At 43.4% G+C, this 27662-nt stretch overlaps 2 protein-coding genes across 4 annotated transcripts; one reads left to right on the top strand and one right to left on the bottom strand.

Moving 5' to 3' along the window:
* Nucleotides 1-8143: 8143 nt before the first annotated feature.
* Nucleotides 8144-11241, bottom strand: mrpl22 (mitochondrial ribosomal protein L22). The gene is made up of 7 exons (XM_037119324.1): nucleotides 11064-11241; nucleotides 10924-10966; nucleotides 10341-10476; nucleotides 10036-10101; nucleotides 9316-9393; nucleotides 9122-9191; nucleotides 8144-8457 (listed from the first exon to the last, which is right to left on the bottom strand). Exons 1-7 carry the CDS (start codon nucleotides 11086-11088, stop codon nucleotides 8249-8251), a joined length of 627 nt encoding a protein of 208 aa, XP_036975219.1. The 5' UTR covers nucleotides 11089-11241; the 3' UTR covers nucleotides 8144-8248.
* An 85-nt stretch (nucleotides 11242-11326) lies between these two features.
* Nucleotides 11327-27537, top strand: gemin5 (gem (nuclear organelle) associated protein 5). 3 transcript variants are annotated; one of them, XM_037119320.1, is made up of 28 exons: nucleotides 11327-11614; nucleotides 13678-13832; nucleotides 14778-14959; nucleotides 15232-15383; nucleotides 15546-15644; nucleotides 15780-15912; nucleotides 16063-16228; nucleotides 16568-16780; nucleotides 17429-17514; nucleotides 18533-18615; nucleotides 19446-19582; nucleotides 20176-20249; nucleotides 20714-20895; nucleotides 21111-21250; nucleotides 21462-21633; nucleotides 21716-21919; nucleotides 22015-22071; nucleotides 22181-22300; nucleotides 22857-22952; nucleotides 23218-23355; nucleotides 23524-23671; nucleotides 23964-24083; nucleotides 24180-24390; nucleotides 24495-24761; nucleotides 24862-25024; nucleotides 26171-26657; nucleotides 26780-26867; nucleotides 27291-27537. In XM_037119320.1, the coding sequence occupies exons 1-28, from the start codon at nucleotides 11473-11475 to the stop codon at nucleotides 27453-27455; spliced, it is 4380 nt and encodes a 1459-aa protein (XP_036975215.1). In that variant the 5' UTR covers nucleotides 11327-11472; the 3' UTR covers nucleotides 27456-27537. The 3 variants fall into 3 exon arrangements, with proteins under 3 accessions (XP_036975215.1, XP_036975216.1, XP_036975214.1); XM_037119321.1 differs by having other exon boundaries at nucleotides 15543-15644; nucleotides 22024-22071; XM_037119319.1 differs by having other exon boundaries at nucleotides 15543-15644.
* The last annotated feature ends 125 nt before the right edge of the window (nucleotides 27538-27662 follow it).

Genomic DNA, 27662 nt, shown 5'->3' with positions numbered 1-27662 from the left:
GCTGTCGAGGTGTGAATGTCTACCCAGGAACAGCACAACTGGTCGGATGTAAATATAGACTTTAGCTTTCTGTTTAATTTGATGCTCATTCATAGGAGATGACTCCAGCCTTGCCAGAGGCCGAGGATCAATGTATGATCAATGATTGCCTGAAGTAATTTACTATTCATCACTCTACTGATTCCACTATAGAGTTGATTTGTTATTCTGTAGTGCCGTCTTAATGCTCAGTACACAATATCTGTTGAATTGAATGATCCCTGAATGTAATGTAAAGTCCAACTGATGGTCACAAACCATCATGCATGCACAGACACAAGAACAAGGTCAATCAACAGTAAAGATAAGTAGTGTGAGAGCAATTTGCCATCCGTCACACTGCGTAGTCCTCTTCAGAAAATCATCCAGCCTGTCTTTCAACTTACTGTTGCTAAGGAATGAATGACATTTTATCCCAAAGCATGTTTGTTGATGCTAAAAATTCTACTTCACGGTCCCCTGATTGTGTTTTCAAAGCCTTTTCCAAGCTGATCAAAGGAAGATTTCAGAGGGATGCATTAAAGTTTGGGTACAAACGGACACAGTCATTGATAGAGAGTCCCAGAAAACATATTGGGCAGCATAACAAATATATTATCTTAGTTCCAAACATAAAAAGAGCAAGCAGTAGGAGGAGCAGCAATGATGTTATGAATAAAACAGTTCATACAAGAGCTGGATGACAACAAGTGTCTTCTGAAGGATCGGAGGAAGTGCCTGCGTCACTTTGCTGAAAAAGTTTTGTTAAGCTTGTGGGAGGAAGATAGAATCAAATTGAATATTTTTTTCTTTTTTTATGTGTATGTTGTAAGATTGCAGTCATCCTTCTTTAGGAACACTAACGTTTCTTATGTAAGTGAAACTAAAAACGCGCCCTTCGAGCAGGCCACTCTCCATTTTTACTTTTTTACAAGTTTTAGTTTGCCCCAACTAGGTGGCACCAAAGAGCGAAGAAGAACAATTGGACAAAGCATGTCACATCACCCAGAAAGCTCAGCAGTGGGAAGGAGTGCTGGTGGAGCGGAGACGACTGCTTCAAACTTGTTAATTTGAATTAAATTTTAGCATTTCAGGCTTTGTAACTTTACAAAAAAGAACTTTACTTTGTTTGAGCTTTAGATGGATTTGTGTGGGCAGGGAGTCACTGTGGGGTTTTGGCATCAGTGCAAATGCAGTGGTGCTTGTCATTCAGTGCCGTGTGCCTGGACATTTGATTAACTTTTGTACAACTGTAATGAAATATTGAAATGCACACACACACTACCAGAACTACAGAAAGTCAATTTTACTGTAACAGTCTTTAATAGAAGTCTGTCCCTCAGCCTGCTGCACATCGTCCCTGCGCCGTACGCCTCGACGCTGACGGCTGCAGCATGCGTGACAAATTGAAATATTGAAATTCATCTTGATGAATTGAAAGACATGCAGCACACATACCCAGCAGGACTGTGTCAGATTGCTTTCTGTGTCTCTGGGTCTCTGCTTTCAAATGGGATGTGATCCGTTTCTGCAGACATGTAAAGGGGAAGCAGTCCTCTGTGTCCTGTGAATCGTGACGCTCACGCTACGAGCTGCTGCTGCTGCTGCTGCTGCTGAAGCCTGTGAAACACTGTGTGGAGCAGGAGGATTCAGAGATGATGCAACAGTGACACCCAGTGCAGCTGAACCACAGGGCAGCTCGTACCACTGTGCATTTACTCTGTGGTGGGATCATGCAAAAATTGATAGGAATCACAGATAACGTGAAAATGATCTTTCAGCATCAATATAAATGTTTTGATTTGAGTATCATGCACCATTAATATGTGAATCCTGAGAGCGTGGAAGCAGAATGCCATAAATCTGCAAAAATATCCTCATGATAAACATTTTCTAACAGAAAGCCATCGGCTTCAGTGCCTAAATCCTGTTTCCTCAGCTGCTGGATCACAAACATTTCCCAACAGGGATCAATAAAGCCTCGTCATCTGAAGTCTCATGTACCTGTTCTCTGTAGTCTCTTCTCTCTGAGCTTCATTCGAGTTTGTGCACCTGATGGTAATGGCACACGTTTCTCTTTGCTTCCTCTCTGCGGAGAAGCCGCTCAGAGCTGCTCAGCACCTACGGCAGCTGCAGAATAGCACCCACGCTTTGTGTTCTTAAACAAAGCATTAACACAAAGCAGAGCAGGTAGGATTGATGTTTTAAACCCAGTTCTGCTGTCCTGCTGGTCTATCCTGGTCTAAACCTGCGAGGTCTCTCCTGTCGGACCAGTTTCCAGGATGAAGCGTCGGCAGTAAACGTCTCTGCAAACCACAGATATGTTCACATTTGTACATGACATATGCTAATTTATATCAAGTTCACATTACATGTTCATGACACGACTTTCATATCATGAGGTGGAGGTGATGGTGGTGGAGTTACTAGTGAGGAGGCTGCCAAGCCAGTGACAGTTCAAGTGTGAAACCACTGGATGTTTTTAAGGAGCCCTCTGCATCTCCAGCCATGTATGGGGTGACAGAACTGGTACAGTGAGCCAAAACCTAATATTTGTCTAACACTAGGTTTCAACATATCTGTGGTTTGCAGAAACATACATAGCCAACGTTTAGTGTGGTTACTAGCTTGTCTTCCTTTAGTAGCTAATCATGTTTCCAGAGTTGAGTCTGGAAATGGAGCGTGAACAGTCACCATATTTGTGGGATGGGGACGAGTTCAGATCTTGGCCACTTGTTCGTAAGTTTACTGAAAGTATGAGAATGCAGCTGAATAACGTTTCTGATGTCTGAGCTCATTGCTGGGGAAACCGTGAGGAGCCTGGACAACAGGAGACGGTCAGAGTAGAATCATTGTGCGACCCCTGAGGAGATGCTCTGGACAAATCTAACTGAGAGGAGCGAGCCCGGGGAAGAACCTCAAACCCGCTGGAGAGGTTGTATAAGTGTGTCTGTGTCCCTGCAGCCATTTCTGTCTCTTATCTGACAGAAAGCCCGGATGACATATTCCCATGAGGAGAGGCTGGAGGTTGTGGCTGGGGAGAAAAATGCTTTGCTTAAAGCTGTGAAACAGAGGGTTTCTTTTGCATCATCTAACAGCATCTGAAGCACCATTTCTCAACAGCAGCAGCAGAATCAGAGATGGCTGTAAGAAAACAGAAAATGCTAAATGCAGCTCTGGGACGTGAAAGTCTTTCTCAGACTCCCCTTTATCATGTGTACATAATGAAGGCCCCCAAGGAGAGACTGTCATTATCCAGAGGGAAGCTGCACATCTTTTACAGCCACTTTTAAGTATGAAACTCAAAAGATCTGAAAGGTCAAAAAGTTTAGGTGAGGTAGCGTCTTTTCCCGGAACAAAAATATTGAGCTACAACAAGAACAGATGAGTACTTTTGTTGTTTTGTACCTTTCTTTTCTTTTAAGGAACAGAACCGTCCCTGTCAGACAGATAAACACTGTGAGCTTTTTTTTTCGGGGGGAAAAAAGCAGTGAACGTAGCTTTATTGGAGGCTGTCCAGAGAGCTAACAAAGTGTTTCGTGTCTGGATTTGTTTCTCAAGGGCAAAGCATCCAGCGCCGGCCAGCGGGCAGCCTGCTCTGTGGTGTTTGTGCCGAAGATTTCATTTGGGAGCTAACACCATTTTGCGCCTGTCGCTCTCTCTGCACACTGCTGCCACAAAGAGACAGGGCGAGAGAGAAATAGAGATGGGGGGAAAAATGGGAAAGTTAAAAGGAAATGAATAACACCCTGAGGCACTCCACACACAACTGGCTTCTGATTTCTATTTGTTTCTCAATCTGAGCCTCCACTGGGTCGCCCCGGCACGTTGACCGACAACCGACATTAAAAACAAATGAAAGGAAGCAACCTGACATCCCATTCCTTCATCCAGGTGTGTGTGTGTGTGTGTGTGTGTGTGTGTGTGTGTGTGCCCGCATACACTTGTGTACAGAATATTTTCAATGCACAATTTCACCCATCATGAATAATAAAGTGGAGACTATTTGAGTCTCTCCTCCAGTTAATTCCCAGCGCTGGTAGCAAGCTTGCTTGTCTTGCCGCCTGATGAACTCATGCTCGAAATGAAACGATACATAATTCACTTCATGTAAGCAACGTACTCCTTCATGGTGTCCGTGTGAAGGGATGGTGGTGGGGGGTAACAGAGTCAGATAGCAGCTCAGTTTCTTATTTTTGATCATTTATTTATGTGACTTCTTGTGAAAACCACAATAGGGGGAAAATAAATGTTTCACCACAACAGTGAGTGTTAGCACGAGACCGTACATGCGTGGATGTGTGTCTGTGTCTGTGTGTGTTACTGTTTGTATATAGAAGCGCCCTCTTTGATAGGTAGATGTTGCTGAAGGATGCAAGTTTAAAAAACTAAAAGAACACATTTGAAGTAATATTATAGTAAAAGACCTTAAAATAAGCTTTTCTATTCTATTTTTGTTTCTTGCAAAATGACCAGAAACAGATATGGGAGAAATCTAGTGCCCTGTTGTTTAGGCCTAATCGAATTAAATAGGACTGTTGAGCCTTGGCGGAGGTATGCACTCTACTGAGCACCATTCTTGTGACATCACAACGTTGTAACATATAAAGTAGCAAGTCTACTGTAGTTTCCTGAAAAGTTGTCAATTACAGATAAGGAAAAAAAAAACCTTGATGATAAACTACAGGATCTCTGCAGGGGTTATTCACCACACACACACACACACACACACACACACACACACACACACACACACACACACACACACACACACACTCACACACACACACACACAATGGCACAATATTCACACTTCCATTAATCAGCAGTATTGCAGCTTCACCAGCACGACTCCCAGGAACTCTTATCCGACAGAAAGCCCAGATGGACCTCGAGCCTCTCAGGTTTATTGGCTGAAGCTTTGCCAATCACTCTTCCCTTCAGTCTCAGTGTGTAGCTATGTGATCATAGCCGCCGGGCAGAGGTAGTCATCCGAGCTACGCCAACTAATTAGTGAAGACATTACACAAGCGGCATCTGTGTGTGTGCGTGTGTGTTTGTGTGCGTGTAGCCTATCTTTGCATGATTACAGTTGGGGAGAAGGAAGGTGATTTGTGGAAAAACAAAAGTCAACACAGGATTTTGTTGTTTTCTGTGGCAGGAACACTTTTCTTCATGCCCTTGAATGCATCACTGCTCAGTTTACTGACTTCATGGATCCATTCGCTCATCCAATTAGTCTCAGTGGTTTTAAAGAAACACAAAATAAGCATCCTGTGGATTTTCATCCACAGGACTGCTGAGACACTCCATGACTGTAGTTTCTATTATTGTAATATGCATTGTTAACAAACCAGAAAAAAGGGAACTTCACCATCACTTCAAGGTCATTTGTTCATCTTCAATGAGGCACTTTAACTCTGCAAGCTTGTCCCTTTGTTTGTTAGTTTGTAATTGTTTTGTCATATTTCAGTCCCAGTGCAGGAGCAGGTTCAACCCAGCCCTCTGCAGACAGCTGAACAATGACATGATTTCTCACTGGCTCCCTGCTGTCAAATGGCCACGATGTTTGTTGGAACAGACACCCAGAGGTGCTGCTACTGGGAATGTACGTCTCAGTGGTGGTGCTGGGTAGAGCCCACCTGATGATGTCAGCACGGCCAGTATCAACGATCGATAATGTTAGTGTGTATCTGTATATCTTCCCCCACCTCTATGAGTACAGTTAGGCAGGGAACGTTCGGGGGAAAGCGAGGAAGAATGAAAAAAGATGAAGCCTTTTGCTCTTTTCAGAAGTCGATGCTGCTTTGTGCAGTGGGACCGAGCCGGCCTCCAACCTGAGATTGAGGGCACTTGTCTGCTGAAATTGGGGCCAGCAGATGGCATTTTATTTGAAAATACTCTCAAAGCTGCTCAGAGCTGACAAGGGCTTTGGGGGGAGATGGTGACAGACAGATACACGAGCTGGATCACTCACATCAGGAACAGGAAACTAAAGGCCAATTAGGAACTGCAGAGAGCGGAGCTCTGGGCCCCGACAACACTGAGACACTGTGACCTTTAGAAAATACAAATTTCCAAAGAGGACATGTTTTCATGTCTCTTCCTCGGAGGATGTTTCCCTTCCCCCTAAATTCAATTTATTAGCAGAATTACAGATAATAATAATCACTGGGATGCTGAGAAATTCAAAAGAGAATGCAAATGATAAATAGATGAGGACATGAAAGACACCGTGTTCAGTGAACATAATTACATCCTGCAGGAGTTTTAGATAAGAAAACAAGGACAACAAAAAGCACTAGTGAGTTACAGAAGTAAATGAATAAGCAACTTACATGTCTGTCCTCAAACATATAGACACATATTCAAAAGATAATGTGATGTGTAGTTGAACATCAAGGAAATGACTGTTAATTCTTATTTTAAATCCACAAAACAGTTTTCAAAAGAGGTTCCTGTGAAAACTCATTTGAAAAACATAAAGTTCTTGGTCCTTCTGACGGACTGAAACCTCCTGGTGAAGCCAATAACTTCCAGCTTATCTTTCCTGTGTTTCATAAAGGCACTGAGGCAGCTTTGAGGATGTCTGCGGGGCCAGTTTCTCATAGAGCGGTGGTCCAAGTGAAAGGATGAAGAACAGTGAAGCTGACAGGTTTGTACTCAGGGGAGGAGTTGTGGTGACTGCTGTCGCACTAACATGATGAGCAGACCCATCACAGTGAAGCCGCCACAGTATGACAGACTCATACTTAAGGCTCTATTTTCATGTGGCCGTGCAGCACAACAACACTGATATTTTTTCCCCAAGGTGTTCTGGGATATTATTTCCTTTGGTGACTTCCTGTGTGCTGCAGGAGGGACGGCGGTGTGGAGGCGCAGTGGCAGACTCAGGCCGTCTGAGGAGAAAATAAAAAGGGGCACCGACCCCACCACATGCAGGGGCACCAGCAGGCAGGAAGTCATAAAATGTTTACAGTGAAATAGTTCAAAACCAGGTTAATGTGTTTAAGAATGCAACTAACTTATAGATATAACATATAAGATAAGATATAACTACTACACTCCTGTAATACAAGGCCAACTGATGTATGGCAGCCTGTACATACTGCTTTGCATTTCTGTCACTGGAAGGGAACCTTTGTTGTACATGTTGCTGGCAAACTATGATTCTGATGTCAGGTTTGAAAGAGGTTTGCACAAGCCACCATCCATAAAACTTCTAACAGTGGCATTGTGGAATTATTGAATCATGTGCAAAATATGCTGCAATATAGAGGCAGAACTGAGAACATGTTATGTATAGACATATTTAGATATGTCTCTGACGCTCACAATGTAGCAACAGGCAGCTCCTTTAAATATTGCTCCATTTTTGTTTATTTGACTTGTTTTCAGCTTTATTGCTGAAATAAGTATAACTGGGGACAGCATTTGAGAAGAAACCAGGTTTTGGATTAAATGAAACAGGACTCAGACCGGCTACACAATGCAAGATCAGAGTGTGTTGTGCACACATCTTTACAGAGACCAGTCTCCACCACCACGTCCAGGATCAAGCCGTTGGACTCGACGGGCGCACCTTGTTCCAAGCTGACAGGGTGCAGGACTTTAGCAGGATGTGGGGAGGTAGACAGTGTTTACCAGATGTCAATTTTTTACTGTGAAGATGCCGACCATATTATCACCATCTTGTTACTTCTGTTTACATAAACCTCAACGCAAATTCAGAAAAATACACCGTTACACAAGTTCTGTTTGTGTAGCATGAAGGAATTTACAAACTGTCATTTCATTGTGCAACCCTCTTTTATACAATGACAAATAAATTACCTTGATAAACAATATATTTTGTGAAACAGCCTATATTTTCCAGAATTGGGTAGTTTTAGGGGTACCATTTGCAAGTTCTTTCTTGTAAACCGTTATCTCCAAATGCACATTGACGGTGGTGCGAACAAAAAGAATTACGCTGGTATTGATTGTCTGCACCTCCTCTACCAGCAGCAGACCTTCCTAACTTCTTAAACATGATCTGTGTCTGAAGTAGGCATAACTATTTTAAAAACTGCATCATTGCTCAGGTCAAAATTATTTCCAAATAAGACCAAAAATAAGAAACGTCTTAAGTTCTTTGTTCCAACAGACTCATTGTTTTTATTTACAAATGTCAAATGAGACACACAGACACCATAAAACGTACATGTGAAATATGATCCTATCAGACAGTTTACAGGCTGTGGATGATGGTTCTGTTCTTGAGACTCTGGACGTACTCTTTGGCCTGGTCAAAGCTCGTCTTCTCCACCGTTTTGGGCGGCGAGCCCTCCACCAGCTTGACAAAGTAGTGACAGTAAACCTTATCCATGATGCCCAACATCCCGCGGCCGTGGTAGCGGATCCGCTTCAGGTACTGCCCTTTGCTGGAGAAGGACTCAGCTGAAGGGAGAGAGACGGGGGGGACAGTGTGTGATTAAAGAGGGGATGAGTTAAAAAGAGAGAGAGAGTGATAAAGTACATAGTGACACTGATTTAATTTGTAAAAAGGTGCCTTTGAATAAAAACTGCACTAAAAAACAAAGAATGTGCAGAATTTAGGCTTATCTGTAATAACGCCTGAAACGCCACATAAATTACTCACTCTGCACGGCGTCTGGACTCAAAAGAAATCTATTGCTTTGAAAAAAAAAAAATCATCACCTACTTCCCCTCCCACTGAAGGTCATGTTCCCCACTCTGAAATTTATTCTCCAGCTTTTGGCACAACGACTGACAGCATACAATGACTAATGTGAGATTTTAGTAGTTTTGAAAGCTGAAGTTTGTCTGAGAAACATTCTAGTCTACATATTCAAATAAATAATGCATCCTTCAATAATATATCTTTGATTTCAAACACACAAACTTTTATCACCTCCAGCAACAGTCTCATCTTTTCTTTCTGTGATTTTTTTGTTAGTTAGCTGGATTTCACAAAGACCAGTCAATAAAAACACTCCTTTATGCTGACATGTATTGCGGCAACAAAAACACAACCAACTCCTAATACTTATAATTATTATAATCATTTACAGTGAACCCCCCCAGTGCTGTAGACACTTACCTACATATAAGTTGGATTTATACTCTACATTGTGATTTTTGACCGCCATCTCCTGGGCTTCCAGAAGAACCTGAACAAGCAGACAAACACAAAACAACTCAGTGAATAAACCACGAGCAGCGAAAATAGGAACATTATAATTATACAGGAATTACACATTTATTTGTGACTGTGGTGAACGTGCAGTTTCGAACCTCTTTCATGATCTTCGCCCCTTTCTTGTCATTGAACTCCAGCTGTGCAATAGCCTCATCGATGCTCATCCCTCGGATCTGTGCAGGAGAGCAAACAAGGTTAATGTTTCTCCTTGCATGATTTCATCACTTAAATGCAGTAGATCCTGACAAAAATGTGCCTCCTCTCACAATGTTAAGAAATCATTTCAAAATACTCCTCGACACACTAATCACTTGTTCCTTGGCCAAGAGACCGACTGTCCATTAACCAAATTCTTGAACCTTTAAAAATATCTTGCTAAGTGACAGACAACAAATAAGCATGACAAACCAACAGGACATAAAACACCCTCTCTTCAGCTCAAGTGTAATAAAAAAATAAATTGAAGAAAACGAATACAGCGCTGCACACTTGACTTTTTTCCATGTCTAACAATTGTTCAAATATGAGGGATCATATTTAAATGATTAAAGTGCTCACATATGATCCATCATCAAGGTGGCACATTAAAACTGACAGAGATGCATTCTGCCTCACATAATTGCACCACATGAATGCAAGTGTAGTCAAGAACTGAGTAGAAAAGCAGAACAAAGAAAAAGGAAAAGCACAGATGAATCACAGATCTCTCTGTGAATGCCAGTTGGAAACGAGCCACAGCCTCAAGCGTTCGACAGAGAAAAAACTCACTTAATGGGAAAGATAAGGTTCACTGACACTGAAGAGAAAGGTCTCACCATTTTGGCCAGGTACCACATCTTGTCTTTGCTGTACTTAATCTGCCTCCTGCAGTGATGGACCTCCTGAAGAAAAGAAACAATGAATTGTGAAGAGGTTGTTGAAGGGATATGGAAATGAACAATCATTTTCCTCAAACATATACTACATATGTAACTTTACAAACTTTGTGCCTTGCAAAAAGGCACAAACTCTAAACTCCCTGAAAAAGGCCTTTTATCAAGTTCATCAACTCAGTTTTCTGCAGGCGACCAGCACGTCCTGTCACTCTGCAACCCATAATAAAGCAAACAGGAAGACTCACTGCTGGTCTGGGGGGCTCGTCTGTGAGCTGAGGTGGATACACCTGTTTGTTCCTCCTCTCCCAGTTCTTTGACTCCAGGGAGGCGCTGGTGTGGAGACATGACAGCTGCTGAGGACCACCGCCCACAACCTGTAGCCTGGACAGACGATTAGGAAAGATGAGGAAAGATATTTCATTACATTTGCATCATGTGTGACTCATCTCACTGTCTGTTCTTAGATTAGCACCTAAATTACAGAAAGTAAATTAAATTGTGAGTCTAAATCTAAAGTCTTGTTGATGTGGACTCCTCTGGAAATGTGTGCAAATGACTGATAAATACATGTTTAGCCTTTTGACTGAAACACATTAGCATAACATTGGTAGGTCACAGACACCGACAACATTTGCAGCAAAGTAACACTTAAGTTATGTATTTTAAAACATTTCTTCAGTTAAATTGTTTGCACGGAGATTAGATTGACTCAGACTACTTGACGTTAGCAAACTGATTCAGATTGATTACCGTTAGCTAACGTTAGATCAGTCCACATCTATTTGTCCTTCTGGGGAGGAAATGTTAGCGTTATATCGATGTACTTACTTCGAAAGTAAACCCCCAGATATATTCCTAATGAAGGCGGCACCTGAAAACACATAGTGAACCGTTTAAACATCGTCAGATGACAGAATTCATATCATTAAAAGGTAATTTTGTGGTTATTTAGGCTGCATTTATCTTACCACGTCCTGTCATTGCAGCCGCCATGTTGCATCTTTACGACACAACTGCGCTCGGTTTACGTTAGTAATGTTTACAGCGGTCGTATGGAATCTTGTTTAGTTGTTTGTTGTCTCTTGTTTAACCTATTTAACGTCTTAATTTCGCCATATCACTTTATTTTTTAGATTATGTTGACAGCTGAATGTAGATAAAGTTAAAATAATGTGTTCTCATAAAGCGAACTAAACACGGTTTGACCAAACTGGGATTCCGTAGTCGGCACCGGTCCGGCAGGATTTACGACAGCACGCTGGTCGTACGGCCGGTAGTGTAGTCGCTACGACAGTAAAGGTAACATGTGAGAAGTTTGGTTTGCTTAATGAGACTTAACTTTAGAGATTTAATAAACTTTACACTGCCAGAGGCGCCATGCACGAAAGGTCCCTTCCCGCCTCTCCCAACTGGTACTGCTCCCGCTGCAGTGACGTCAGCAGGAGCGGTTTACTGGGCGTCGGAGCCAAAAACATCATCTTCTTGATTGACGTGTCTGCGTCCTCCTGCAGGGTCGTAGGTGAGTCTGCTGGCCGTGCTGTGCATTATCCACACACAGGGTACAGTGTGGGGCTCATACTTCAGCATCTGTAAGGTTTAAAATGATGTTGCAAGTCCTGTGTTTGTCTAAATCACGGTGGTCAGATCAGCTCAGGTGTGGTGATTACACCTCCTGGACTCGTCTAATAAAAGAAAAGCATGATGTATGATCGTCTGTTCGGCTGGATGGAAAGTCTAGTGCTTAAATGATTAGATGATAAACAGCGAAGCAATAGATTAATCTTAGCATAAAGATCTGCTCAAGTTCAAGTGTAGCTTAATCACTGCTGGCACCGAGAGTGCTTGTCTCTTCCCCTGACCTTGTTGATATCTGTGTATAAAATTGTGAACACTCCTTTACTCGGGGCTCATTCACTCAGCTCATGAATTTGACTGTGTGGTGAGTCCATCTGCAGATGGTTGGATTAAACTTACCGAAAAGACAGATCTGACTTTACTCTTTGACAGAAATTTCCACCACAGTTTCAACACTTAAACTGAATAATACATGAGAGCGAAGTGCTACAACAGGCACTGATTATTTATTTTATTTATTGCATAAGTCATTTATCAACAAAAAATCATTCAGTCGTCCCAGATACTTAATTGAAAGACTGCTATTTTCATTTTTATATCAGGACTATATCATCATAATCGGATGAATATCAAGGTAAAAAAAAAAGAAAAAAACATTCTGAAAGGATTTTATTGTGAAAGAGGGGGTTCCAGACAATTAAAGGGCTGTTCCAGTTATTTATTATTGCACTTTCATAAAATCTGGGGAACTTCAAGAGCAAAAAAAAAATTATCTTCGAAATGAGACGTATCTCAGCTCCAGAGTAAGCAACATGGCACGTAAGCTGTGGTTCTCGACAACTGAATACCGACTGAAAAGTTTAATTTGATAGTAATAGTTTAATTTGACTCAACATGCACATGATGTGGCTCTTGTCCAGGTCCTTTTTCCCTTCAACTTCATCGATGTCAAAATGCTTCCACACGCTTGCTTTTAAAGCAGAGGGTGCCGGTTGAATGTTGCGCTCAGCCATCTCTTGTATTTTGTTCTGTGCACACCATCGCCTGTCCGGGTGCTGCACTTCCACACTAACAAGTTCTGCCTATTGTGTTCCGTCAACATTACGTTATCAGTTGACATTTAGAAAATGGATTTTTGACATTTGTGAACTGACTCAGAATCGTCCACATCTGCATCGCGGTGCATCTAAGAATCGATTATTTCTCCCACCCCAAAGTCCCAAAGTCTAATCGCGTCCCATCCAGCTCCCCACACCAAGGTTGCATCACAGGCATTCGGTGATGAATTGACCATCCTAACGATGATGACATTACAAAAGGGCTGCAAGATATTATAAAGCGTAAAGATATTTCTGTAATATGAAAAATGCAGGATTTTTCCATTGGATTACGTTAATCGCTCAATAGAGGTTCAGTGTGGGATTTCACATCTGGTGGAAATCACCATAGTTACAACCACTGAGTGACAGAAAGACTACTGAGTGAAGACATGGTTAATGTTTATCTAGTGCTGCAATCAAAACACACACACACACACATACACACACACACATCTAAAATGTGACCGAGTTGATTAATTTGTCTGACTTGACACAGCCTGTTCCGCTTCTTATTATTTTGATGAATAATTTGGCCTGTAAAATATCAGAAGACAACGAGAAGTGCCACTTATATTTCCTACAGCACAAGTTTATGTATTCAAATCGCTTGTTGTGTTATCATTCGACCAACAATCCAGACCTGAACATAATCAGCCACCTATCATATGAAAAGTGTCAATTCTGTTGGCTTATTGTTTGATCAGGAGACAGAAATAATGAATCCGGTAGGAAAATTGTTGCAGAAATTTGGCAGCGTGATGATTCAGATCTCACATCATCCTCCCAAAGCTGTTGAGATTCTTTCCAGCAGAGACATCAGTGGCTTTTTCCTCACTGTTGTCATTTCATGGCCTTTTTCTACCTTTTTTCTTTCATGAGGAAATCCAACTCTCTCCGTGTGTTGCAGGTGAGCTCGCCGGCCATCGAGACCTGGTGTCAGGTTTCTCTTTCTGTCAGCATGCAGGGCAGAGTCACCTCTGCGTCAGCTCCTCCAACGACGGCTGCATTCGCTTCTGGGATTCAGACAACAAGGTTCTCATAAAGGAACATGCAGCTCATCAGGTGAGTGTCGACTGTCTTGTTTCCTTGCGTCATTGCAACAGAAATAGTGTTTTCTTACAACATGTTGGCGCCTCCTGCAGGCTGCAGTCAGTTCTGCACCAGCAGCAGAGGATGAGCAGGAGGCAGTTTTCTTATTTTTGAAGATGAAGCAGTCTTTCTGTTCTCGTCAGATTCTTAGAGATGCTGCAGATATATGTTGCCTTCACTGTCACACACACTTATTAGAGAGAGAGGGAACCATGCAGCTCGACACACAAACAATACAGATTCGTGCAGCCGGCTTCAAACTGGAAGCCACTCCTCTACAGCAATTCAGGGACTCCCTCGAGGGCATTTTCGAAACAGTTGTCAAGGTCAGGGAGGGCTTTGCTTATTTACTTTCCATTATTTGCTTCAAATGATGCCTCCGGGGTATAATTTTTCTGTGGTTTGATCTGAAAAATAAAAGCCACAGACTCAGAGAATGTTTACGCTTTCATCTCTGAGAACAGATTCAGGCCTCGAATACGTCTGAATATCTTTCCATAAATAAGCACAACCGCGTAAATGAGTTGTGAATGAAACATAAAAGGAATATATCAGATATACCGTGAATTCATTTGGGCTACAGCTATCGACTTTTTTTCCTCAAAGTCCTCAAATTTAAGAATCTGGAAATGTTGGAGAGTTTTGCTGGAACATGACTGAAACCAGGGCTGAATAATTTGAAACCAGCAGCACAGTACTGTGACACACTGCTGTTTTTTCCCACATTTGTTTCTTTTATTATATGTGGATACAATTAATTGATCATCAAAGTAGTTGTTATTTGTATTTGGACTGACTAATCATTGCAGCAAACAGCTGTTTTCCTTCCACTTGAATATCATAAGAAACCAACACAAAATACATTTGAGAAAAATGAATCAACCAAATGTCACTACAGTTGTTTTTTTATGTACGCAGACCCCCGTGGCAGCGGTGCACTGGTCTCCGGTGGATAAGAACCTGGTGGTGTCTGGAGATGAGAAGGGTGTCGTGGTCTGTCACTGGTTCAACACAGGCGACACCTCCAGCTTCTTTCCCGAGCCCAGGACCATCTTCTGCCTCACCTGCTCGCCTCACACCTGGAGCACTGTGGCCGTGGGGTGAGAAGATCACACAGAGTCCAGTTCACGATGCTGGATCACAACTCTAAACATGGTTTTCTTTCAACAAAGTGCAGAAAGGGAAGGTCTGGAACACTGGTTTCAGACTGTAATCATCTTCTACTCTCTGAAAATCTTACATGTTCAGTTTTATGAATACGAGGGATTAGAGTTGGACAGCATGAAGTTTTGCCAAATTCAGCTTTCATTAGCAATAACTACATAGAATGTAAATATCAGATTGTGACAGTGCTGTTATAATTCCATCTCAGGTACAAAGATGGGATGATCGTACTGATCGATTTGAGTAAGAAAGGCGAGGTGATTCACCGCCTCCGGGGACACGATGATGAGATTCACTCTCTGGCGTGGTCGTCGCTGGTTGGTGAGGATGCTCTGTACAACAGACCTGAGGACAGTGAAGGTACCTGTATGCACTCACTTTATAAAAACAGCAGTCCTGCACTTAATTGATATTTCTAGGTGCAGTAGTGTTCTAAAAAATGCATTTAGTTAGAAAAAATGCTGCTGAAGCTGATGTAGAGATGAACCATCTATATGATATGTGGATGTTTTCATCCAGTAGCCAACAGTGGAGCTCCTGCTGGAGATGGGACGGGCTGCTATCTTGCATCTGGGAGCAAAGACCAGACGGTGAGGATCTGGAGCTCAGCGAAGGGGAAAAGTAAGTGTTTTCTTGGTCAAGATAAAAACAGTGAAATGGCAGCTCTGACCCACAGAGCATCACACCACTACTGATGGAACCTGATGACACCTTGTGTAATCCTCCGTGTCTCCTCTTGTCTCCTGCCCTCTGCAGGTGTGATGACTCTGAAGCTGCCGTATGTGAAGAAAAGAGGCTCTGCAGTCGACCCCGGGGTCAAAGAGAGACTCTGGCTCCATGTCCACTGGCCCAGGGGACAACCGACACAACTCGTGTCCAGCTGCTTCAGGTTCACACAGAGTTTAGTTGGTTTCTGTACAGAATGAAAATCACATTCAGGATCATACCAGAGACAAAAAACAACAATATGTTATCCTCTCATCTCAGATCAAGTATACGTGGTTTATTTGAATATATACTTCTGCGTATGTGTGTCCAGTGGTGAGTTGGTGATGTGGGACTTGACCAGGACTGGGAAGCAGAGGTGGACTCTGTTCGGGACGTCTTCAGAGGGTCAGAACCACAACAGGATCGTATTCAACATGAGTTCAGTCCTCGTGCAGGACAACAGAGAGCTGCTCATCAGCACCTCCATGGACAGAGAGGTGGGTCAGCTGGGTCTGGTCGGCGTTTAGCTTTAGTTCTGTGAACTTTTCACCTGCCTGGTTTTTGGGACTTGGGTCAGGCTGGACTTGACATTCCCAGCAGTTTCAACCTTGCTTGTTCTGCTGTTAACACCTGTGTGAAACGGGATGTATTTCTGAAGACAGAAATGGTAACTGTCATTAAAGAATAAAATACGTTAGATAAAAACTATTATTCTGTTGTTTTTGGTGCTTTGTTATATTGTTTAACATTTTTAGCAAGGATTGTTTTCAGCAGGCAGACTCATTGGAGGAATGGTGTAATTAAAAATAACCCTGTGTTGACTTTTTGTCCTCCAGATTAAATGCTGGGATCTGGCCTCTCTGGACTGCTGCTGGACCCTGCCCACGCTGGGTGGTTTCGTCTATGCCCTGACCTTCTCTCCGGTGGGCACAGGGTGTCTGGCGCTGGGCGTGGGCGACAACATGATCCGGGTGTGGAACACACTGACCACCCAGAACCAGTATGACACCAGGTCCTTCTGGCAGGGCATCAAGTCCAAGGTCACAGCGGTAAGTTGACGGAGTTTGTCAGTGTGAAATCTGAACTTTCTCAACAGAGTTACAGGATGCAACAGAGCTTCTGTTGTGGGAACAATAATTCCCAGTGATCTATGGTGTAGGACCAATATTACGTGCAGAATTTAAAGAATAGTTGTTTCATATAGTCGGTATGGAATTTTTCTGAAATGTACGAGGAGATATCAGGACAGTGAGACAAAGAAACAAAGAAGACAATTTCTCTGCTGTCTGAATGTCTGCGTCTTTAATAAAACCCTCCACTGAGCTGCTGATAACGCCACACACACACACACACACACACACACACACACACTTCTATCAGCCAGTCATAGCTGCCCAATTCAAGAGCAACATTTGTAAACTTAATATGATTCAGCTGTGATTTATCAGTTGAGAATATCCTTTAATTTTTCACTGAAATCTTCAAACTTTCATCACTGCTGATGCTGGTGACAACAACTGAGTGATATCAAGCATCTAATGAAGCTTGCTGCCCTATATTGTGCAGAGGATCATCATTATTTTGAAGCATCCTCCATTTTATCAACGGCCTTGCTCATTTCAGGAAGTGTTACGTGTCACAAGAGCAGCACTTTAGATGTGATTAAATACATTAAGAGTCTTTTTCATCCTCTGCAGCTGGCGTGGCACCCGAGAAAAGAAGGATCCTTGTCTTTTGGAACAGATGATGGTAAAGTCGGTATCTACGATGTCTTCTCAAACAAGTAAGACTCCTGTTTTTAACCCATGACGGTTCCTTTATGTCCAACTGAAATCAATGTTTCTTTTTTGTTTCTGCGGCGTTAAACCTCTGTAACAGGAATTATGCAAATAGCCACTCAAATCATTTCATTTTAAACTGCATTATTGGCTGACAGTGACACTAACAGGCTGACCAGAGACTTGAGACCACATGAGCTAATCGTTGGCTGAGATGTTAGCTAGACGTTAGCTTCATATCTAATGTCTTCTAATGGCTTTCATGCTAACAGATTTAAAGATACCTTGTGAGGTAGCTGGCCAGTAGTTGTGCTGAAATGACAAAAAACTTTTCGGCTGCACTTGCAGAGAGCACAAAGACATTCAGCTGACAAGGGAAAACTCCCAACAGAGTTTGAGATGTTTTCTTTGTCAGTGATCTTTTATTGAGTTGTTCAGGAAGAGAGATTTGAGAAACAGAGCTTTGTAACAAACTGAATTTCGACCTTTTGTTGATTACTGTTGAATCAGTAGAGGATGTGATTTTTTTTGTTTAATATTTGGTGAATATTATATGAACTTGCCTAACTCTAACCTGCAAAAGTAAAGATGTTGCTGTTGTCCTGTCTTTTTAAAGAATATGAAAACAGGGCATGAAACTGATCTAACAACGGCGAAAAAGTTTAGAACGGATTCGTGACATTAGAATACAAGAAAACAAACTATTTTTGGGAAATAAAACACCCCTGTTACCTCGACACCGATGACAAAATGCAGGTGGTTAGAAAACACTGAATATGAATCTCAGTTGAATTAACAATCAAACCCCACAGGGAACTTTAAAAAGGGATGACTGCTGTGATTTCATCAGACATCGAGTTTGCAGACTTTTCTGAAAGTCATGAAGTTAAATCATTACTTGTTTTTTTTGCTGGCTGCCCTGTGGACTCTTCTCATAGTCAAAGCCCTTGAGTCCCATTTTCCTGCAGCTGTGTACGTCAGCTCTTCCTGACTGGGCATTTGTTCTGCTTCATCTCCTCCCAGGCCTCCTCAGATATCGAGCTCCTATCACCGAAAAACGGTGTACACGTTGGCCTGGGGACCCCCAGTCCCCCCGATGTCATTTGGTAAGTTCCTAATGAACTCTTAGCAACCGCTGCGGTTTGCTCCGAATGCTCTGACCCAGCAAAAACGCCGGCGGTGGGGTGCCCAAAACAAACAAGTCAGCTGAAAAGCCCGTTTGTAATGGACTCTGTAATTGAATGAGCTGAGAAAACACTTAGTGCTCACCTCCACCCGCTGCAGCCGCTCATGGGGAAATCAAGATGTAAGAAGTTCTATTTACCAGCTGTCGGCAGATGACATTTGATTATCGGATCAGTCACTTGGTTTCGGAGCGGTAAACATAATTGTTTCCATGCTAACAATCTGGTGATGCCTCCTAAACGAACAGAAGGAGCCATGAGAGGGTTTCTGTGATCTGATTGGTTCAGATGATCAGAATGATCTACAGGAGGTGAGCGGAGGAAATCAAGAGCAGCTGCTGGCTCCGTCTCTGGATACCTCAAGACTGTAAACTGTCACCCTCCTTTGGCTTCTTTACATTTAAATGTCAGGCCGGGGATTAAAAAAAGGTAGATTTTCTGATTCAACAAATTAGATCTGATGATCTGATATTGATCTTCTAATATATGCCTGACAGGGTCTGAAATTAACACCCGCTAGAGGTAGACAGCTTTTTTGTTTGGCAAGCAAGTCTTGAAACCCTGTCGGTGTCTCATATAAAAATGTAATATGGGTAAAATGTTGATCAGGAGTTATAGAAGCCAACATTTGTAGTTAAGTCTCATACTACAATATCAATGCAAGGGTTGATGAACACGCCTTTGTTGGGGAAATATTAGGACGTTGTTGGTAATAAATTTGGAACTCTCGTTCTTTTGCGTGTAACGTTCAGGTGCAGCGGGAGGAAAGTCGTCCATCAGCCTGTACAGTTGCGCCGGCGAGGGCACCATCCTTCAGCACGATCCGTCCAGGCTGAGCGGTGAAGCTTCCGACATCGACAAGCTGATCAGAGACACCAACAGCATCAAGGTGGGCGGGATGATGTGATGATGATGATGATTCAATTCTCTTAAATAATCTGCAAACTGTGTCAAGTAGTTGAGTTTTAAGTACATGCCACTCTTCAGCAGGTTAAATTGAGATTTTGAAAACTGGATGAAATGTGCACACAAGGGACCCGCTGTGATCTACTCTCAAATGGGTGCATATGGTTCTTTTAATTTCTGGAAATCTTTATGTCATAAAACATAAAACACAATGTTACATTTTCATCAAGTCTTCAGGCTGAATTAGATGCCCACAACTGCTTTCAAGTAACAAGTCACTAGTACTCAAATACTATTACTGCTGAGAGAACGAGGACAGTGAAACAATCTTACATCCGTGCAACAACTTTTTCTGTCTACCTGGATCACCTGCCAGTCGCAGTAAAACCTGACCGCATGCCTCTAGTTGGACAACAAATTCACGTGTGTAGACTTGATGTTCTCTGTGTCGTTGCTTTAACAGAGCAGATATCACAGCCGGCGCTTCTGGCTGCGACAGTCTGTTCCATGTTTGCTGCTGAATGTAAATGTGGGTGATTTGAATATGTCATGAAGGTGCGCTCTGCTTCCCAACAGCACAAGCTGTCTCCACACACCGACCTCAGCTGGAAGCCAGATGGGAAAGTGGTTGCCATCGGCAACGAGGATGGGTGAGTGAACAGCCGTGCCTGACCCGCCTCATCGTAGACCATCAGCCTCTGGAGCCCAGTGACAGCATGTAGTCTTCAGGCTACAGGATAATGGATGTGATTCTGTGTGAACTGTTGAACTCAGCCAACTAGGTCACATTCTGAGTTTAAGAGTGTGTCGCACACAGTTTCATCACCATCCTATTAATTGCAGTAAAAGACCCGACTGTGATTTAGTATATTTTTAAGTTCTGTTCGACAACACGTATATGATGCCATCTGTAGTGTAGTGACGAACTCACAGAGAATGAAGTCTCCCTAAAAGCTTCTCTGAGGTCATCACTTTGGTTTACAGTGGGCAAATTAGCTTTGTGGTTCACTGTCAGTGCTCTGTCTACAGCGTCTCGTTATCCAGTCACTGAAGTCACTCCAACTGACGTTGGGTCCCTTTTTAAATACGTCTGACCGCACGCTGTCTGCTGCAGGTGTATTGAGGTGTATCAGGCTCCTAGTCTGAAGCTGCTGTGCAGCATCCAGCAGCATCACAAGATCATCAACACGTTGCGGTGGCATCATGACCACAGCTCTGCACCGGAGCTGCACTGCCTCCTGGCCTCGGGCTCCAGCAACGCCATCGTCTATGTGCACGACCTCCGCGCCATCATAGGTGGGAGGGGACCTCAAACATATTGTATTATGTTGTACTGTATTTATTATTACTGTGATAGTGATTGACTGCAGTACATTACATAAATGACAGTATAAACTGGAGGAGTACAAAGCAGAATAAGGGAATATGAGTTGACCGGCTCATGTCAGTGTTTCTGAGAGGAACATCACATGTTGGATATTTATTGATATGAGAGTTTTCCCTTTGCACAGAGAATCCTCCAGAAAGCCCCGTGGTGTTGACGGAGCCTCATCGCAGGCTGTGCGGTCATACAGCTAAAATCACGGATATGGCCTGGAGTCCACACCACGACGCCCGGCTGGTAACCGCCTCGTATGATGGCACAGCCCAGGTCAGTACCAGGGGGGCAGCATGGGTATAAAACCAGGATAAGGTTCCTGTCAGATCCACCAGTCAGTTTGAATCAACACAGAAACTCCTCTCATGTGTGGAATCATTTTTCCTTCCTTTATATATATTTTAATTCCTTGTTTTCCTGTCTGACTCGATCTAAATCAGATGTAATTTGAACTGATGTTCCTGCATGTCTTTGTTGGGTTCAGGTGTGGGACGTGCTGCAGGAGGAGGCTCTCTCTAACTACCGGGGTCACATCGGTTATCTGCTGTGCGTGGACTGGTCGCCCGTCGACCCAGACGTGATCTGGACCGGAGGGAAGGACTTCACCTTGCAGGAGTGGAGAGTCTCCAAACAAGAGTTTACAAAGCCGCCTAAAGGTAAGCACCTGTCTTTGCAGCACTGTTAAGACACCCAGAACCACAGCGTCCAGCAGTGACGCTCACATGCTTCTCTCCTCAGGGAAAAAGATGCTGGAGCTAAAGGAGAAGACGAAGACCAACCCTAAGCAGAAGAAGAAGAACAAAAAGCCACCAGGTGCCGGAGGAGCTGTACCACTAGAGATGAACGGAGGACCAGTCACAGGACCAAAAGCAACGAAAGAACAGGAGCCGTCTGAGGATGAGGAAGATGAAGTCAGCTCAACCAACAGTTCTGTACCAACAGGTAACCGAGCACAAAACAAAAGCTGTTACAGATTTATAAAGTGGTCAGATTGTTGGGAGTTTTGGAGCCAACCTTATTCTTACATTTTGTTTAAGTCTCTTCAGAGTCACAATGGAAATCCTCTGCTGCCATAAAGAGCAAAGACAAAACAGGTACAGCCTTCAGTTTTATAGAACAACTTCAATTTAATGCATTTTTTTAAATTGTGTGAATGCATTTTATTGTATGTAACTGAATGATTTTGTCTGTTTGTGTCTCCAGACCTGCTGAAGAAGAAGAAGCCGCGCTCCATGCTGCCCATCAGCACCTCCATGGACCATCGGCCCAAAGAAGATCTGCTGCAAGACTGCATCAATCTGGCCTCAGTCAAACACAGCAAGGGTGAGAGAGAAGTTAAACTGCTGTAGAGAAGTTTGTTTTCAGTGATCCATTTTGTAAGTCTGATCTGTTTTCTCTTGTGTGTTCATCACTTAAGAACTGGTGGGGAAAAAAAAAAAAGTTTTGCCAGTCCAGCTGTGAACAGAATTTTTGTAGGAAGTTGAGTGAAAATTAATCTTAGTTTCACCAAAGAAAAACATATGCTATGTCACTCCTGAGCTCCATATCAGTGAAACTGATGGGGGAAAAATACAAAATACAAAATTCTCCTGCCAAAACTTTTTCTCTCCCACATGAAAAAGAAAAAAAATTGTCATGGAAGACAAAAACATTTCATGGGGGCGAAAAAAATATTTCTTGCCGGATAATTTTTTTTGCAGATGGAAGCTAAAACTCAAACTTGAATGCTTTTAGTCTTTATTTAGAGAATAGGTTTGGTGTGCTTCAGACTCTTGTAGTCAGAATCAGTATTGCAAAGCATTTAATTTTTTCTTGCCAAAAAAAAATGCCTTTGGTGTCTTTCCACTTGGTTTCACACAATTTTCTTTCTCTTTTGCAGCGCCCCCTGCAGGCTGTGTCCCAGGACAGGGAGAGCACATCCATCTGGGCCTGTTCTCTGACAGACAGGCTCTGTATCGCATGTTTGAGGCAGAAGGTTTGTTGGAATTATGGCTTCCTGTTTGTTGCATGTTCACTCTGATTAACACAGAAGAGTTCATGAAATGTATTAACGTCTGTCAGGGATCATTTCCTGTTGTTAACTGGGCAGATTAACAAAGTAAAGTTACTCAAGTTAAATTAAACTGAGCACATAATTACACCTGACACATGTGAAACGCTGAACATGATGCACAGTTATTGCCAGATTGAAACGCTTCACATCAGTCCGGTCAGTGTTTCTGCTGTGTCTCATTCTTCAGAGGAGGCTCACGTGGAGGCGGCTCACTTCGACTGTGTCGTGTACCTGCGGCTGTGGAGCGGAGACCTGGAGGGGGCGCTGCAGCTCGCCACAGAGAGAGGAGAGCTGAACGACCACCTGCTCTCAGTCGCTCCTATGGGTACGTTCATAATGTTGATGTACAAGATAAAACCAAGAAATAAATCATTGGATCAGTGGTTGTGGATGTGAAGATAAAGTGGCACTGTGAGTTTCAGTTATTTGTCATTATGCCAACACAGGGTTTTATTTTCTACATCATAATAATACTGTGTGTTTCCTCCTCCAGCCGGGTTCGAGGTGTGGAGCCGGACAGTGGAGGCCTTCGTCAAGCAGCTGTGCCTGCAGGAGCAGTACCTGAAGGCAGCATCCCACCTGCTGTCAGTCAACAAGCTGTACGAGGCCGTCGACCTGCTGCGCTCGCACAAACTCTACAGGTTCACTTTTTAATCATCGTCTGCTTCATTTGTTCATTTCCTCTTGTTCACATCCCCACACTGTGTTTTACAAAGCTTGCATGCTTGTTATGCTGCAAAAAGGATTGTAAACTAAATACAATCTATTTTTAAATGTCATGATCGCGACATGGCTTTTGTTTTCACTGTTTCATTATACGTTAACAGAATCCATGGTGTGTGTGTGTGTGTGTGTGTGTGTGTGTGTGTGTGTGTGTGTGTGTGTGTGTGTGTGTGTGTGTGTGTGTGTGTGTGTGTGTGTGTGTGTGTTCAGGGAGGCCATCGCTCTGGTCAAAGCCAGACTGCCAGCAGAAGATCCCGTCCTGAAGGAGCTGTACACCTGCTGGGCCGCCGTGCTGGAGAAGGACGGACATTTCTCCGCAGCTGCTAAATGGTGAGAGCTGGAAGGATTAATGAGACTGTTCAATCATTTTTACAAAACGAGTCATTTAAACTCACCCTTTCCTGTTTCTTTTACCCTCCTCTTCAGTCACCTGGCTGCTGGTGCCAGTTTTGACGCTGCTAAAGTCATCGCCAGGAAGAGTGACGTGTCCTCGCTGAGGACGGCGGCCAGCCTAGCGAGAATCTCGGGAGAGGTCGCTCTGGCTCAGTCGCTGGCGCTGAGGTGTGCTAAAGACCTGGCTGCTGCTCTGGACTGGGTCGGAGCCCAGGAGGTCCTGAGCTCACAGGAGAGTCTGTTGGTCAGTGACATTGCAACCTGTTGGGAATTATTGCACAATGTACTGTGTGGGACCAGTCTAACGTCTGAAATCATCTGCTAAAGACTCGTTTCCACCCTCTTCAGGTCCACAGGCTGCACCTCTGCGTCGCCGAGCTGCTGGCTGCGATGCTGGCGGACCCCCAGGTTGAATCTCAGTCCTGCGTCTCCAGTCACCCGTGGGTGTCTCTGGGTGAGCGGCACGTCTGCCTCCAGGACCGAGTGAGAGACGTGTGGGAGCAGCAGTTTGGGGTTTCACAGAAGTCAGAAGGACGCCGCGGCGTCGGAGCTCTTCTGCAGGAGCTGAAGTCTGCAGAGAGTCCAACACCCACCCCCAATGTTCCTCTGAGACAGGTGAGTCCTCAAACTGCTCTGTTGTTGGTTTGAAAGGGCCGAGAGAAGTGAACTCCACTCAGGATTACTAACATTTTCTTTATCTAACGCTGGTCTTCAGGTCCAGCTGTATTCATCCCTTCACCTGACGCGTGCTGTGTTGAGCTGGTTGTTGGACGATGAGGGGCAGCTGATCAAGGAGCTGTGGAAGGCAGTGGCCTGGTTCAGAGATGCCGGACACCTCAGTGTCTCTGCGGAGCTCTGCAGGCTGCTGTTTCCTGACGGTACGTCTGTATGTCAGTCACTCCTGAAGAGGTGCAACACAACGTTTTCATTTTTTAATTCTTGAAGGAGTGGCAGAAGTTATAGTCCACTACAGAACTCCACCTGACTTTCCATCACCATGGCAGGGAGTAGTAGATTTACTTTTCTGGCATTACTCAGAGACGGTTATTGGCTCAAGGTGTCAGTGTGTCATTTAAGGTAAAATTGAGTCTTCAAGCGTCAGCAGCCTGAAAATGTGTTTTCGTTGATTTGGCGACACCCTGTGGTGGCCGGTGATACAACGCTTTAGATCCCAGAATTAATTTGTAACCACACACAGCTGATGAACCCTTTCACCAAAGCTTTAATATTTATGTGTTTTAAAATATTCGATCTTGATTTTTATCAGATCTTAAGAAATTGTGTAATGGTAATAGACTTTATTAAAATTAGGATTTTCTGCAACCTTTTTTTACTACAAAATAATTGGAACTCTTTTTCCAAGTTTTAGTGGGAGAGGGTCAGATGGTTTCTCACACGGAGAAAAATGTATCCCCAGTTCTTTTTTTTTTTTATTTTGGGGAAAAAAGTTATTGTGGAAATATTTCTTTTTCTCACAAATGAAAAAGAAATTCTGGAAATTTTGCAAATACTGTTTTGCACATGAAAACATTTGTTTTGTTGCCTGTTTTTTTCCACCCAGTTTCACACATAAAAAAAAAATGTAAAACAACTTAAACAAACTGAAACAAAAAACAGGTCCAAGTTGTCTACCATACAACACTTACATTCACCACAAGCTGGATGACAGAAAAGCTTCATCAGTATTACCCCAGAAGTTTCTAACAATTCTCAAACTGTAATTTTACTCAAGGCAACTGTGAGTTTTGCTGTAACTTCACGTCAGATTTTCATCTGTATGGTGATTGTTTATCAAAGAAGACAACAATTCCCATGATCCCACTCTGCTTTACAACATCTTCTAACTAAGCCTTTTGTTTTCATTGCTTGAGACCCTTAAGCAGCATAAATTACATATTGTTCATTTAATATATAATGGAAACAGACATTAGCTGCAGCTGTGAGATATCACCTTCAGATTCTGAGCTGTAGCGACAGATGTCACTCGGCTGTTCTGAAGTTTTTCTCTTTCTGTGTTTCTTCAGCCGATGTGAGTGTTTTTTCAAGGAAACATCCCAAAATACTTGATCACACAGAAGAAGAAGCCAAAGCTGCTGCCACCAGTCTGCAGGCTTTTATCAACTACCAGCACCTGTATGAGCACTGGTGGAGGAGCTCCACCCGGATCACGAACGGATCAGCAGCTGACTCCAGACCTGCAGACGAGCTGAAGGATAAAGTGATGAACGGAGAAATATCGGAGTCAGAAGAGAGTGTCTGCCCGGTGACTAGGTGGTGTGATAAACTGGACTTTGATGCATCTCTGCTTCTGTCTGAGCGTCACGCAGCCTGTCAGGCCGTCCAGAGGTCGGTGAGGGAGGTCCAGGAGCGGCTGGCAGCCATGGTGGTGCAGCACAGCAGAGCCCAGGAAGGGAAGCCCGACTCTGCGGAGAAAGAGACAGACGGTCCCACGCAGATCTCCACGACCACAGAGTCACCTGGCAGCCAGGCGTCCGCTGATGCTGGGCGACGGTGAGCTTTATTGATCTGTTCTTTTCTAGTTTGTGATGTTTGAGTTTGAAGCTACTGATACCAGTCTTTGAGAGGACCACCCGCTCTTCCCGTTTCATCCTGAACTGTTTTCTCTGCCTCAGGCCCGAGGATCAGGACACTCTGCTCACTTTGTCTTCCAAGATGTCAGAACACCAGAAACAGCTGGTCGAACTGCCTGACACAGTCAAGGTACAACTCCCTACACGACACATAGAGAAGGCAAGCAGAGCAGCTTCTGTATTCAACTTATGAAGACTGTTCACAAGGGAGCAGTATTACCCTAGCGTGATTTAGAAACTACCACCTCACGTTTGCTTCGTGAGGCTCATTTGGACAGGTAACCCAAGACAGAAATAAAAATAACACCATTGATTATTTTAAAATATGAAGAGTTGAATGATTCTTGTATCCAATCAGCCAGTATTAGTTTTAAAAGATTCAAGAGTGACATTTACAGAAAAGATTTTTGTCGTACTTGCAGCAGACTCCTGAAAGGTTTGAGTTTCTGGCAGTTGGAAGTGCTTTTAAGAGCCAACCTCATGCTGCTGACACTAGATTTCACCTCATCATCAGTTCTACAGAACAATCACATTTTGGTCTGTTTCCCCTCAGATGTATCCTCACCCAGACGTTGTTGAATGCTGCCTGGTCCTCCTGCACGTCAGCAAGGCTTCACCCTCCGTCTCCGAGTCCCTCCAACAACAGGCCAAAGATCTCCTCCGCAAATATGCAACTGGCCCCACCGTCCACAAAGCCTCCAAACAGTTCCTCACCTGAATCTTTCGTTAATAGTATGAACTGAAAGCACTTAGACTGTACAGCTTTTTGTTGAATTAAAAAAAAAACATTGGTTATGAAATAAGGAACAAACATCCTGCGTCTGTTTGAGTCCACATCCAAAAGAGCCTGAGGGAGGCTCAGACTGATTTCTGTTGAGATGCAGAACCTGGAGCAGGATTGAGATTTTTCTTTAGGGGAAATTCA

The sequence above is a fragment of the Acanthopagrus latus genome, chromosome 13 (assembly GCF_904848185.1).
Source record: "Acanthopagrus latus isolate v.2019 chromosome 13, fAcaLat1.1, whole genome shotgun sequence".
NCBI classification, from domain to species: Eukaryota; Metazoa; Chordata; class Actinopteri; order Spariformes; family Sparidae; genus Acanthopagrus; species Acanthopagrus latus.
This window is presented reverse-complemented; position numbering and strand designations above follow the sequence as displayed.

What these genes read in the sequence shown, in the direction of transcription:
- mrpl22 (XM_037119324.1), bottom strand. Translation starts at nt 11,088, where the DNA reads ATGGCGGCTGCAATGACAGGACGTG. An exon ending in TGTGGTACCTGGCCAAAATG is followed by an intron (nt 9,394 to 10,035) that starts GTGAGACCTTTC and finishes TCTCCTGCACAG; the next exon opens with ATCCGAGGGATGAGCATCGA. An exon ending in GGGCGAAGATCATGAAAGAG is followed by an intron (nt 9,192 to 9,315) that starts GTTCGAAACTGC and finishes CTGCTTGTTCAG; the next exon opens with GTTCTTCTGGAAGCCCAGGA.
- gemin5 (XM_037119319.1), top strand. Translation starts at nt 11,473, where the DNA reads ATGCACGAAAGGTCCCTTCCCGCCTCTCCCAACTGGTACTGCTCCCGC. An exon ending in GAGCTCAGCGAAGGGGAAAA is followed by an intron (nt 15,645 to 15,779) that starts GTAAGTGTTTTC and finishes TGCCCTCTGCAG; the next exon opens with GTGTGATGACTCTGAAGCTG. An exon ending in GCACCTCCATGGACAGAGAG is followed by an intron (nt 16,229 to 16,567) that starts GTGGGTCAGCTG and finishes TTTGTCCTCCAG; the next exon opens with ATTAAATGCTGGGATCTGGC.